The sequence below is a fragment of the Falco rusticolus genome, chromosome 14 (assembly GCF_015220075.1).
Source record: "Falco rusticolus isolate bFalRus1 chromosome 14, bFalRus1.pri, whole genome shotgun sequence".
In the NCBI taxonomy this organism is placed as follows: Eukaryota; Metazoa; Chordata; class Aves; order Falconiformes; family Falconidae; genus Falco; species Falco rusticolus.
In genome coordinates this window covers 6590393-6605455 of record NC_051200.1, presented here as the reverse complement: position 1 = coordinate 6605455, position 15063 = coordinate 6590393, and the positions used below count along the sequence as shown (strand labels likewise).

Genomic DNA, 15063 nt, shown 5'->3' with positions numbered 1-15063 from the left:
TCACCTCGTTAAGGGCAAGCTGGATGCAAATAGTGGCAGAGCTAAACGGGCAGCAGCTGCAGGATTCTGCAAGGTTAGGGTGCTCCAAGCAGCATTTGATAAGGCTGGAAGGTTAACCTTTTTTTTTTTTTTTTCTATAAGTGGTTCTATGTGTGTGTGCATGTATGAGAGTGTGTGCTGAGGCAGTGCAAGCAATGAAACATTTTCTGTGAAGCACAACAATATCTGTGCAAACCAGCAATGGGAATAAATGGCATAAACCAACAGCCCCATTGTAACAGGGACTGGCGGGCAATACTGTTTCAAAGTTGTGACAATTTTGGTTCATTATTTTCAGTCTAATTGAAGGCCAAATTTAATTTCTGGTGAAATGTTCCCGTCCCCCCAACTAGTCACATCATATTTTACACTGAATGTGCATGTGTTGCTCTGCGCCTCCTTGCTATATATACTCGTTGGGTGAAACAAGGGTCTTAATACAGTGCTGTACAGTGGCAGATCCAGCATGATTTACTCTTTAATAAAATATTTACAAGCTTTTTTTTTTTTTTTAATCATTACATAATTCAGCAAATGCTGGCCATGGAGGTGCTGAACTGCCCACTGCCAGCATGGAGTGCAGCATCTGCAGCACCAGCTGCTTTGCTGTCACTTGTGCCCATTGAACCTTTCCTTCTCTGTGCCTTAAAGGTTTCCTGACTTGCTGTGCATCTGCGGTGGCTGGTCCCTACCTTTTCTTCTCTGGTTTTGTGCTGCTGCAACCCACCGTTCCCCAGACCCAGGTGACCTGCTGGGTGCTGGCAGGGTGCGTGCCTACCCCCAGGCTTCCCGGGGAGCTCTTTTGCTTTCTAAGTGCTGGGTCTGAACTCCTGGTTTACTTGGGTTCTCCTGGGAGCAGGAAAGAACGTGCTTGGAAATGGTCCCTGCCAGATGATTGCACCATGGTGGGGATAAACGTAGCGGGAAGCATTTTGCCCAAGGGCTGTTACCTATAGAAATGTCCTATTGACTTCAAGCGAAGGCTGAGGCTGGCAGTGTTGCACGTGCAAAGCCCGTGGCACCAGAGCAGCAGCCACTCATCTGCTCTGCGGTGCTGAGCCGAGGATAACTGGTTTGAATATGGCTGACTCCAGAAGTGCATTGTTTTTCTAAAAAAATACATAAAATAGGCCAGAATATGCCATTTTTGTTTAAAGCTGAGAATGTTGTTTCAGTTTCTGATGTAAATTATTAAGACAGAGGCTTGTTTGTGTTGTTTCTTTTGGGTACCCAAGGGTCTGGAATTGCCGTAGGCTTAAACAAGGTGGAAACAGAGAGAGAAGCTTGTGGTACCTGTGGGACAAGGAGTCGATGCTTGGTTATGGGAACAGTAATGTGGAAATTACGTAGATTTCATGCATTGACTTAAGGATCTGTAGCTCTTCACACCTTTAGAGAACAGCAGCCACAATTTGTGGGCATGACTTCCCGGGTAATGTTTGTGTCACCGGCTTCCTCCTTCCCGCCGCCCTTGCCAGGCTGCAGCCACGCCGGGATGCAGCCCCTCGCCGGGATGCAGCCCCTCGCCGGGATGCAGCCCCTCGCTGGGATGCAGCCCCTCGCTGCTGCCGTTGCTCTGCCCTGTCCCTCCCCAGCCCCCCCCTCCTCTGGGTGCCGCAGCCCCGGCTCTGACAGCTAATTTTGCAGCTCACTGCGGGGACCCTGCGTCCCCTGCCCCAGCCCTCCCTGCTCTGCCTTCTCCCCAGTAAAGGCGCTGCCGCCCCTCTGCAGCGACTCGTCCCGCCACAGGTCTGGTTTTGCTTCCACCAAGCCCCCCCGCGCTCCCCGGCTGTGGCTGACAGACCTTCTGCAGCACTAAATCAATACCATCTCCCAGGCTGATTTTCTTTCCTTTTCTACCAGAGTACCCCTTTGGCCTCGCTTCCTTCTTATCCATCCGACGCAGCTCTTCCAGCCTCAGCCCTCACGCTGGTTTATTACCCTGTCAAGCTGCTCCAATCTGTTTTTCACCATGTAACCTTTCCTTTTAGCCTTAAACACTCCTTCTGCCCCTCCAGTCCACTGTCTCCTCCTCTCTGCTGTGTGCGCTCGGCTTTTTATTTTTCCTCATGTGCATACTTTTGATACAGTCATTCATCATCATCTATTTGAGGCAGTTTGATAGAATGTGTATGTACTTAAACTTTGCTCCTTGGCCCCTACCACCACTGTGGTTCTCGGGAGTGCAAAGTCATAGAGCAGGATTTTCTATTTATTTATTTATTTATTTATTTAAACTCTCTCATCTGTTCTGATGAAATGTAATGACATGTGCACAGAAACTGGCTGTGATTTCACCTGCAGTGAAACCTGCAGAGGTATATGCTTGAACTTTGGTGAATCAGGAGTAAAATTAAATCTTGCTAGCGATCCCCTGCCCCCCAACTTTTGAATCTATCAATATTGTCTGAAGCCCTTATTCAGCTGTACGGAAGCACCTTTTACTGACACAACCAGAACATCCCAAAAACCGTGGTGTAAACAAAGACAACATCACACACCATCAGTTTGCACCTTTATTTTTTAAAAATGAAATAGTCAAAGTACTTTCTTTTTCAAATATCGACACATAATATATTAACTTTTAATATTTACAGCATGTTGCTGGGATGTTCTTGTAGAAAATGCATGCTTCTGGTCTGAAACCCAGAGCAAAATGCATCAGACCATTTAACTGCAGCCATATAACATAAACCTGTACAGTATCCAGTCACTATTCAGCACAGGAGTTAGAGCAGGAATAAAAAAATTGGGATCTATTGTTTCCTAGCAACGAGGCTGAGGCCATTATAACGCAATTTCTGTAAGATCAGAACCTCTAACTGGTGTTAGACAGAAACTGAAGATCTTGGCATACATTGTAAACATTTTTACTGTTGATGAGAAAGCTAAAAAGGAACGTTACTTTGACATATATCATATGCTATGCTTCTCTTCCTCGTTTATTGACACTTCTGCCTGAAGAGTATGAAGATTTTAATGTTTTATCATGGTTCATACAAGTAAAATACTGTCAAGGACACGATCTGATATACTAACATTTATTAAAAGGCTAAAGTCCACCACGAGATCTAAGGAAAAACTGGAAATTGTCAAACACGTTTCCTTAGACAAATAATGGCAGGTGACAAATGCCCGGACAAATCCACAGCGAGTCCGACTTCACCATTCCCAGTTTCTGCCGAGAAGCGATTCATGCGGCAGTCAGGGTGCTTTCAACCTGGTAATGTTTTGTATCAAGGAGAGGTTTAAATAACAGTCAGCATTTGACGGGGAAAATCCTTACGGCTCTCGGCAGCAGCCTGAGCTGAGTGTCACCGTGCTAGATCAGCCACGCTACGGCGACCCCCCCCAGCAAGCTAAGACCCTGCCAGGGGTCTGCCGAGCTCCTTTTGCTCAGGCTAAAATAGGAGCTCCTTTGCCTAAACCGCTTTCTGCTCCGGACCTGCACCTTGGCTTCCCGCAGCGGCGCCTGCCATCGCTCCCCGGGGAAGAGCGGCCGGTGCCGCGGGGCTGGGTGGGCAGGGAGCGCGGGGCAGGGACCCCCAGCTGTGGGAGCACGCGTGGCCAAGGCGAGAGGCCACGTCTACCCAGCTAGTGTACAACTGAGAGACCGTTAAAGAGCTCAAACCAAACAGCTAGGATGTGTATACCGAGTTGCACATCGACCAGTTCATATATATTTATTTGGCTATGTTCTACATAGATATCTATATATATATATTTATACCTTTGAAATGTTCTAGATTTGCTAAATAAATATGAAAGCAAAGGAAGCATTACTTGTACACACTATTTGTTTGGCTGTCATAAAAAATATAGCACGTATTTCTCATGTACTTTGCTACAGGATAGTGTGCAATAGTGGGTTTTGTTTTATTTTATTTTATTTTTTTTCCTCTTTCAGAACTTTGCAGTGCAGAATGCTAGCTGGCATCAAATTATCTGATCTAAATACCAGTAAAAATTTCCATGCCATTATTTCTCTTTTTCTCATTTGGGTCTCTAGGTTATAGTGCAAAATAAAATTAGAAAAAAAAAAAAACCCAAAAAAACCCTACAAAAAACAACACTGAGAAATTGGTCTAACTACTAGGAGAAAAAAAATGGAGACTGAAATATTCCCTGCCTCCATCTGAGGTTGTTCATGAACAAGATGGTCCAAAGCTATTTGTTTGCTTAGTTCTCACGAATCACTGCAGCTGGCCCATGTGTAGCTACAACTTCAGCCTCCAGTGCTTTCCGTAGTAACTCATTTCTTTAGCACTGTCATTTCAACACATTTGTATTTAGTTTCCTAAATTTCCAAAACTGTTATGATGAAGGCTTTTTTTTTTTTTTTTTTGCTTTTGTAACAGGGCCATGTAATGTCATGTGATTCTTCATACATCCATATTCTCATAAGAAATATTGTTCAAAATTGTACCTTAGACTGCACCCAGGAACTGGGACAATGCCAATCTACTTTCAGAGACAAACTTATAACACATTTCATTCTTTGACCTTTTGGTATAATATGAGAACAACAGTAATCAAGGCAGTATTAAAAACACAGCTGTAGGTAATACAAAGTGCATTTCCTGCATATAATACAAATATAACTTTAAGAAACTAAAGGCACAAGCTAACTAAATATGTATTACATACTAGAAATGCACAGTTCAAGGTAATTCTAATAGCTTCAAATATTTGTTTATAATGGATATTTAAAGCAGTTTGAAAATGATCCTCATTAGTGAATTGCAAAAAAGTAGAATTGCTTAAAATATAAGTAAAATATACTCTAATATTGACATCTTGGATCAGTGATAAAATACATCATCACGTTTATGAATGCACTCTCTATATACAATTCATAAATTCTTCTTCCATTGATTAAAAGCATATTAGAGGCTCAAGGATTTGAGGGTCCATTTTTAGGCTGGTGTGGAGGTATTCAAATTCTCCGTGATTGTATGGAAAATTACACAAATCAGAGCTGTCAAACCTGGATCTTGTCAGCTCCTGATTCTGTACCTTAGTTAAGGATGAGCCCGATCAGGATGTGCATGTGAAGATTTTGGTCCACCATTCCCTGCGGCTGGGGAGTAGGGGGTGCTTTTAGGGGGTCAGGCTCCCGCTCAGCCTGATCCTGCACCCCCAAAGCTGCGCTGGCTCCAGGGGGAGCAGAAGGAGTCTGGAAAGAGACGCTAATGGTGTGAGGCTGGGACCTGAGGTCAAACCCCTGGCGGGGTTCTGGGCTCAGGTGCCAGCTCAGGCTCATCGCTAACTTTTTGGTACAGTCTGCTCCACTTGCCCAAAAACAAGGGAAGAAAGAAAACCGGAAAGAAAGGAAGAAAGAGAAAAAAAAGGACTTTTTTGGCTTCAGTAAATATGAGCAGAATTTTTTTCAATATATTTACTATGTCTGTTTGGAAAGAAATGTGCAATAACATCACTGTTACGGATACACAGGCTCTATAACAAGACTTCTAGCTCCCTCTGAAAGTCAGCAAAGGAAATCTGCTTACCTGTCCCACCCCTCCCCATGTGCCCTCCCCACCTCCCGATAACCAGGTCTTTTAAAAATGACAAGCTGAAAGAAGGATTACCTACTCTGCTATGAAGTAACTGTGCCAGCAGCGCATGATACCTTGGGAAATAAAAATTTCTGTCCATGCAATATAATGCTTTTCTATGTGCTCTAGATATTGAGCTGAAAAGTGAAGAGTCATCCCCAAAATGTTCTACGTTTATCAACATATTTACTATCCACACTTAGGTTCATCAACTCCCAGCCCACCAATCTTCTTCAGACTCGAAAAAATGAGTAATACAACAGGATTATTAATCTGAGATGAGAAGAACGCGATGCCTAAACCCAACAACACTGCAGTTTCCAGATGATCTGTGAAAAGGCGAGTCCTGCCCCAAGGACTACAGGCAGGACTGGTCCCGCACGGCTGGCTGTTACCGCACGGTGGGGGCTCTCCTCGATCCTGCCTGGGTCACGAGGCTGGTCCCAAAAGCACCGAGTTCAAGCCCAGGCTGAGCACACTGATGTCAGCAGAGATGCCTGCCGACTGCTGTGCCCACTGGCCCTTTGGCCACCCCGGCACCTGGTGGAAGCCCAGCAGTGTGGTGCCACCCTGCGCCCCTCCGCCAGGCAGATCTGCAGCCCTACCTGCGCTGCCGGGCTCCAGCGTAACCCAGTGCCGAGGGAAACCTTGGGAAAAAGCACCCCCAGGCAACACGGCGCTCATCACTGAGTGGCTGAGAGGTGGCTAAAGGCCATACAGGGCAGCCTTTTACTTACTGTATCCAAAAGAAGTCGGGTTTCCCAGGTTAGAAAACCCCTTAGATCATAGCTGTGAGGAATGACATGTGCAGGGCTGGTGAGCAGCTACAAAATTTCCATACGCAGTCTGGTTTCTGTATGCAAACCCTGGAACTCACGGGAGATCTTACTGGGATAAAAACTACCCAGGAAATACGGGTTGCAGAATCAGGCTCTGTAAATTTTTAAATAATTGGTGAATTATTAAATCAACAACAACAGAAAAGCCGTGTTTCTTTAGAAGGTGGCAGAGCACGCTGCGCTCTCCCTCACCCCGCGGGGATGTGCGGTGTCACCCCCAGCACCTCGCGCGCAGGTCGCGCTGCTCAGCTGTCAGGACTCTGCTTCTGAAATTTTTGAATACTGCCACACAAGAACTAAAAATCGTCACTGTCGTCTCTCAAAGAGTTAAACGAACAATATTAAAATACCATCTTCTGTCACATTTAAAGGCAGTTGGATATGTTTTTTCCTCTATATTTATATATACAGAGTTCTGATCTAGAAAAACCAATACAATAAACCATTTTACGTTTAAAAACAGGCAGTCTTTGGTGACGCAAAGGCAGAGATTTTCTTTGTTACCTTCTGCCTATTTCACTCTGTCTCATAAAGTGAATATTATTGGCACTGTCAGAAAGTTCGAGATACTGCTCCACAGATAAAACAAAATATCCATCGTAGCCTTGTACCCGCCCAGTGCTTAAAAGCTGCTGTTTCTCTCCATCTGTCCATGCCCTAATACCTTCTTCCCCTTCCTGTAGCCGCCTCTGCTCCTTAGTCCAGGCCTGAGCCACAGCTCTCTGCCTGGCTATCTCTAAGACATGGTTTTTTTCTTCTTCCACCGTTGTTCCATACCGAACGTTAAAGCACAGTGCGCCGTGCTGGAGCTGGATGTCAGCAAAGCGTCTAGTCCTCCCGTTGATCACAGAAGTCATCTGCGACACTGTGACGTTGACGCCATTCTCCAAGATGCGTCGTCCTCCGGTGTTGCCGATGAGGGCCAAATCTTCCTCCAAAGACCCCAGCTTGATGAAGTAGTGCGTGTCTCTGCCCTCTATGGTGAAATGGAGGTTCTCCAGATAGTGAGCGTTGTTGAGGATGGCAGCGATGCGCCGGCTGTCCTCGTTAGCCACGCCTATAATGTCAGCTGTCACTATACCATCCTTTATAGCAAATTTGATGCCTTTTCCAAACACTGAAGGAATAGCTGCAAATCGCGGCTGCTTTACTCCCTCATAGCACTTGCCATCACTGTACCTGGGTGTCATAGGAAGTTGATCCAAGGATATAAAGTTTCGGAGTTGCTTTTGTAGCTCACACTGAATACCAAGGATAGTCTGGAAAAGAAAATACCAATAAAGATTGCAGGCAAGGCACCTTGCAGTTCATGAGAGTGTCCCACAGACCCTGCTGATCTCTTAACTGCTTAGAATGGATCTTCAGTTTGTTTGGAAAACACTGTGTGCACCTAGAGAGCCCGGGAACATGCACATGCTCCCTAATCGCCTAAGGTACTGCTTTCTGTGTCTTGGACTCTTATCTCTAGAAAACAAATGGAAAACACATTTATCGCAAATGCTATTTTTGTATTTATTCTTCCTTTTCCCCTCCCCCTCCCCCCTTGAACTGTTACTCTAATGGCTGGTCTTTCGACTCTCAGGCATGGGGAAACCTGAACTCAAAGCTGTGCTCTTTCACATGACTCAGTGCTTAGTCTCTGTGCGTCTCATTATGTCTTCCCTAAAAGAGCAGTAACAGTTTTTATAGGCCATTCGTTAAGGAAAGCAGGCTGTGAAGGTCTCAAGACACTAGAACAATAGGAACGAGGCAACTACGTCAGATCTGTAGATCTTGCTCCCCAGTGAGGCTAAAAAAAGACCCTCACTCTAACCATCTATGTCTTTCAACACCATACCTATCATTACACTTTTTCTGTGTCTTTGTAACAGCTTCTTTATATCTCAGTGACAATTTTACATGGACAGAATGAGCTCTGACCCTTCAGCTCTGTGCACTTTGTGCAGTCATTTGTGCGTGGGAAAATAAGTTTGTTAATGCTATGGATGTGAACTCACAACATTTTACACTTCCTTTTCTTAACTACATTAGAGGAAAGGCATCTTTCCTCTCTCATCTTTGCAAAATTAAATTTCTTTGTTAACAGGTGCTCATATGGCCAAATGCAAAACATGAATGCCTGCTCAGAGCATTGGTAGTTGGCTCTGTTGCAGTTACACTGATTACTAGACCCTGATAGCTGCTCCATGGCTCTTCTTTACTGAAAATAAGCCCTGCAACAAGGTTGAGTTTTACAGATCCCCCTACAAAATCATAGTAACATTTCTGTTTTCCTGCACTAATTACGCAGAGGTACAGACTTGTAAAGCTCTTTATACCCTCAGTGATTTTGCATCTCTTGTGGCATCTTTGCTAATGAAGATGAAAATTTGTTGTTTTAATTTTTTAATTGAACAAAATTTTTTGTTGGCTTTTTCAATTCTCACACAAACCCTTTTAGCCTTTTGCCTATCCTTCCCCTCAAATTTGGATAGTTTCTCGGTAAACAGCTGCAAAGTTCCTTCACTGTGTTGCTAAAAGCTTCTCCTTAAAACTTTCCTCCACTCCGATACCAGCACATAATTGACAACATTAAAATTTCTAGCATTATTATATTATTTGCCTTCCCTATTATGTTGAAGATATAGTCATATTGTTTCCTTGGTCTCCAATATTTTCTAATAAAATTCCATAACTTAGTATTAGAAGCAGCTGAAAAGAGTTTTTGCTAACCTTTCCAGGATCCCACTCTTGGGTTTTTGTTTGAAGCTGTAGAAGTTCGTATGTTGTCTCCAAAGCTTCTATCTCTGGTTTTGGGAATCCAGGTAGTACATTGTGCAACTGGAAACCAAACAGCTCTAGCCAACTTCCAATGTCTACAAAACAAGTAAAGGATGCTGGCAATAAGGCACATAAATCCTAGAAAAAGTGAGGGTAGTCTGCAGAAATCCTGACTACGCAGGAATAATGATTTCACATCAATTTATGTTTTCAGTACTGGTTACAGCATCTACTGTAGCAACAAATTATTTGATTACAAAGCATAGCTATACTCAAATCAATAGTGTACTTTCTATCTATTTATAATAGAAAAAATTCAAATTAAGCTGCCTCCATTCCCCCCCTGATTTTAGCATTTAGAAAAGCAGCAGATACAACTATAGTTATTTTATTGGTTACCGTAAAGGCTATAGAAAACAGATCAAGCTCAGCAAGTTGTTACCCATTAAAGAAACAACACTAACATCTGTAAGATTAGAGCCAAATGGTAACTTTGGATGTACGCAAAAGATTCCTGGAGTCTTGAATCCATGCCAGAATTTGATAAAAAGTTGTATTTTCATGAGAAATGTGTTACTTTTACCTGTTGTATACTTAGCGACGTCTTGGATTCTGCCAACTGGGTAATTGTTTTCAAATGAGTAGAGATTAAACGGTTGTGGGACAGCATTCAGGTGTTTCCATATATGATGATTTGGTGTTGTCCACCGACCAGCAATGACATCATAGTCCCGCTGACCCAGATGAACTAATTTAGTAAGAGAATCATACAGCCCTCCATGAAAACCAATGATAACCTCGAAATCTGGATTAGTGTCCTGGTAGATCTCTCCATATGGGGTATACAAAATTTCTTTTATGACTTGGCCCCGACTGCTAAATACAGCTAGAGGTGTTCCAGTGTTATCACAGGCAACGTAATACTCTTCTCCACTGCTTAATTCCATTGCAATGAGATGACCTTGAAGATCGTAATATAGGGATGTTATTTCTGAGCTAGTATGATTGTACAAATGAGTAACTCTTATTGGATTGGAGAGATCAGCATAGAAGAACTGTAAGTGTTGTCCTAGGCTCGATTTGCTTGCAACTCGTCTTCCAAGACCATCATAACAGTATTGCACAGTCCAGCCAGACACTTTGTTGTACGCTTTGTTCAGCAGACCGTTAGAGTTGTACTCAAAGATCTCATTGCCTCTTTGCCTGAGAAAACCATCTTCGTCCATTTTATATTGAATTTCTCCCAGTCTGGTAATGCGATCTCTCAGATCATATCTCAGAGGAGTCAGGCGTGCACTGTTTCCATGGCTCAGCAAGTTGATGTTGCCGTTAAGGTCATAGCTGTAGCGCCACTGGGTTTTATCATTCACAGACACAGTCTGAAGTTGACCGTCAGCATCGTATTCATAAAAATATCTTGTTATATTGGCATCTACACCTACGCGTATATCACAGATCACCATACGACCCATATTATCATACTGGATGGTCATCCAGTAAGCTATAGACTTGAGAATTTCGTATTGTACTTCAATCACCTGACCATTCGCACTAAAAATTTTGGTATGTTTCATCACAGTGGTGGTTATAACTTGGTTTAAATCATAATTAATGACACTGAATTTTCCAAATTGCTCCGTCCTGCCAGAAACGTCGACGTAACGGTACAGATCGATGGGAAGAGGTGTCTCGTTTATCATGGCCTGCATACTCGTGACACGGAAGTTGTTATAGCTGTAGTCAAATCTGGCATTTACGAGCCCTTCTTCACTGAACCTGAAGATTTGGCGACCAATAAGCGGACCTGTCCGAAACAAACAGGGAAAAGAGGAAAAGCAAAAATGCCAATGAATTACGTCCACAGTATACTTACCCTACAGACCTAGCACAGACAGGCGATGAACTCAAATATACCCTTAAGCCTTATTGCTACTTGACTGTCTCAGAAAATACCATTAACTATGAATATGTTAAATTATTCTCTCGCAAACCTTTATTAATGCTCGCTCTACAAAATATTTATATTTTATTAACATTTGTTTAAATGAATGCTATTTTATTCACAATTATGATTTCTATTTACTTACAAGATAATTCTAAACAAAATTTATTTTACAGTGTGATTTCTTTCCTCATATAAACAGTCCTTTTGAATTTATGTTATATTATGTTATAAACAGGGAAAGTTGAAAATACAAACAATAAACCAACTTGATTTAGTATTTAGCAAATATCCACACAGTGGAATAAAAACAATCAAACATTATAAGAGCTATTCCATACCAAGCAATAAAAAGAAAACTGTATTTCAAATGGGACAGCTATATATGCCTATGGACACAGACATAGAGATATACACATATTTTTCTATTGAAACATAAAATATAAGAACTTATAGACATAAAAATAATGGAATTTCATGCCAGGTACGTGCAGGATCAGGGCCAAAAATTTTAACGAAGTAGTGACGGTTACACAAACCTGTTTGCCTGTATCTGATGGTACAGATGAACCCATCATGCATTAAATGTATTGTTTTAATAACTCCAGAAGATTCCTCGTAGGTGAACGTGACTTGAGTAGTATCATAAAGAATCTCAGAAAGTCGGGACTGTTTGGTGTATTTGTAAAGGACCCTGCGCCCTGTCCCAGGATATAATGTTTGCAGAAGCCGTCCGTCTCTGGCGACGTCCTGTATGAAAGCCGCGTTGCTGTCTGGAGGGGTATAGATGTTGCGGTAGTAGCCGACGGACAGCATGGTTTGCAAGGCATGGCGCACCATGCTCGGCATGGTGACCGAGAGCAGGTAGTCAGACTGGTCGTACTCAAAGATGTAGCGGCGCTGGCTGTGCAACAGGAGCATCACGGACTGCAATCAAACAGGGATGGCACTATAAGTGGCTGATCAAGCAAATGATTATTGAGCTAGTGAGTGCTTGAAGGTTAAGGAAATGGTGCAACAACCACCCACTCTTGTTTGCTCTTACTGTCTGTACAATTCCAAGTGAAGCTTTCAGCTCCAGGAGACCTGGCCAGCAAGGTGGTACAAAACAGGAGGAGAATATTAATGTCTGGAGGTAAGGACCTCCAAACTGGAAGGCAGATGTGGCTCTCAGTAGCATTTCAAACTCATGCTGACTTGCTACGGTTGCTTTGAAATATTCAGGTCATCCTCCCAGGAAGCAAACACAGAGAGAATCTCTTCCTCACACACAGCAGAGCATCTGCACCAGCAGATGTTTCTAGGGGAGGTGGAAAGAGGAAACTTTCAATGCTGTGTATAAGATGTTTACCTTTTATTGGCATTCTGCATCTATCTAGCACAGACCTACCCCTTTTTCTGCATGTCTTCCATTAAATGCACATTGCCCCTGAGGTTGCAGTATCTCTGTGCTTACAGATGGATGAAAATAGTCTGCAGGTTCTTTGGTGTGACTACTTCTATCTCTGGTTTACAATGTTTACAAAGAATATAATTTCTACACAGGTACTTGATATTTGCCCGGTGTTGGTTAACTGTGGCTGGCCAATGAAAGCTGGTTGGTTTGCTTGGCAGATGAATGTGCAAGCATGACTGACATTTTTCTGTGCAAATTTAAAATCTGGGTTCTGTAAACCTTTTCACCGGTCACGTGCAAAGTCACAGTGTCACAGAGTATGAGCCCACTGGTGAACAGTCACTGTTGAAACGAGCATAATGAAAACACAGAGTGAAAATGAATGGTGGAACTTTGTAGCTTTCCCCCAGCTCCAGTAAGTGGCTTAGCTGGACCACAGCACTGCACATCCTTGCCACACTGCCTGAGCTGAGTCAGAGAGCTGGCACTGCACAGTTCTTAGCTCACAGCCCAAACCTACCAGGCACATAAGCAAATTTGTCAGGCTTCTGCATGACTGAGACCTCACACAAAACAAAGTCTTATGAGGAACAGCGTCACTGCTTTTTTCACAGAGCATTGGGGAAAGAAATCGGGGAAAAAAGGGCATTTTTTTCCCCTCTAAACTAAAAACCTTCTCTGGGAAGAACACATGGAGAGCTCAGCCCTGCAATGTGTTAAGTAACACTGGCCCCGAGCCACTTTGCTCTGACAGATAACCCGAGTGGTTATTCAAAGGGCCAAAGATAGGCTAAGCCTTGGCCATCCTCCCTGCACCCCCGGCCCCCTGCCCTCCCAAGATGTATTTCTTCCTGCCCTTGGTGCAAAGACATCTGTCACCTGTACACAAGCCAGAGAGCGCCAACATATGCCACTCGCAAGTCACTTTCTGCCAACCAGTGATGACAGACCTTTACACTGAGCTTTTTCTGATCACTTTATTGCTGGTCTGCCAAGCATTTCTAACATGCAGCGTTTATTTTGTTTTCACCTTCAGTCAAGAGTCCCCAATCTGCAGTAAACCACTGGCTGAACTCTCTCCTAGCACTGATGTGATGCCTCGCTCTATATACTGCTCCCAGGCCTGTTTTTAAGCTGTCTGCCATTGACAGAGTATGAATAACAAGATCAGAAACATCTCTAATGTAACTTTAGTGCCCATGTGCCATTTTTACAGCACTTTGTGGCTTTTCCACTTTTGTCAAGGATAGTAGAAGGATAGACGGTACAAAGGTCGGAGACTCAGTATCCTTTCTAGTCTATTAGAGAATACCATAAAGAGGCAAAAAAAAAAAAAATATTCACAATTCATCCTAATAATATCACAATAGATTTTTCAACTCTTTTCACAAATTGGGTTCTAATTGTTTTAAAGGATTTCAGAGGGTAGCTCGTAAAACATGCAAAAAGCTGTTGTTTTATAAAAACAACCACAGCTTGGTCAACCACGTAATGATTGATGCCGCATGGTACAGCAAGACAAACAGCCAGTGGCAATTACTCGGAGCTCTGCTGGGAAGGCACAAATGCTGAGCATCGCCACTAGATGTCATTTCTGTCCAACGTACACACGCAGCCGCTCATCTGTTTTGTCTGGTGGAGAACGTGGGATTTTGGAAGCAAGCCTGAAGTATTCAGGAGATTTTATAACACCATTAACTAACGGAGGAAAGTGACCAAAACAAAAGGAACTGAATCTCAAGTCAAAATTACTTACAGTGCTGCTATCATCCTGCTTTTTAAAACCTAAATTACTGGACCTAATTTTGGAAGGGGTACAGATTTTTGAAAACTAACCCATCAAGTGCTAAAAATGAAGAATTAAATAACTATGAATTGGAAGAGAACTATATAATTGATTTTTTGATAAAAGGAATCATTGGGACTTATGAGGTTTCAGACAACCTTTAGCAATCATTACCTAATTAACACAATGAGTTATAGACTTCAATGGAGCCAAAAAATTATATTTCAGTGTCTAATTTTGACATTGAATTCATCTTCCTTTGGCACAAGGAACAAAACAATGATGAAAGTACATTAAATAGCTGGGAGATTATGTTCATGCTGTGTATGACTTTCAATAATTTTAATGACAAGTTACAGCATGACCCAAGTCTGCTGCTACCTGAACCAGTAAACTTTTGCCATTTGCTTCTGCAAGATGAGGATTTGGCCACTTGTGTAGAATTTCAGAATAACATTTTTAAGTTATATGGCTTTATTTACAAGCTCATCACAAACTAAGAGCAGATGAAGTGATTTGGAAAGATAAGAAGCATACATCTTTCCAAAATCACAGTCCATTAAGCCCAAAGAAAAAATAACAGATTACTCCAAACCCCACATTGTCTGAATATTTGAAAGCTGTGCTAAATGCGTGTTTACTTGCGATTTGCAGAAGAGCATACAGACAAAAGAAGGCCTGACAAATTTATCTGAACCAAACTTCTGAAGCTTCTAGGGTTTGCCAATCTTGTTAACACACGC

At 42.7% G+C, this 15063-nt stretch overlaps 1 protein-coding gene across 2 annotated transcripts in view; it reads right to left on the bottom strand.

Moving 5' to 3' along the window:
- Positions 1-2548: 2548 nt before the first annotated feature.
- TENM1 (teneurin transmembrane protein 1) overlaps positions 2549-15063 on the bottom strand; it is a 344632-nt gene continuing 332117 nt past the window's right edge. For both annotated transcript variants that reach the window (XM_037408500.1, XM_037408501.1), the window contains 4 exons: positions 11678-12065; positions 9780-11000; positions 9149-9291; positions 2549-7695 (listed from right to left, as the gene is read on the bottom strand). In XM_037408500.1, the coding sequence (XP_037264397.1) occupies positions 6937-7695; positions 9149-9291; positions 9780-11000; positions 11678-12065 (2511 nt within the window). In that variant the 3' untranslated portion in view covers positions 2549-6936. The remainder of the gene's footprint in view (positions 7696-9148; positions 9292-9779; positions 11001-11677; positions 12066-15063) is intronic.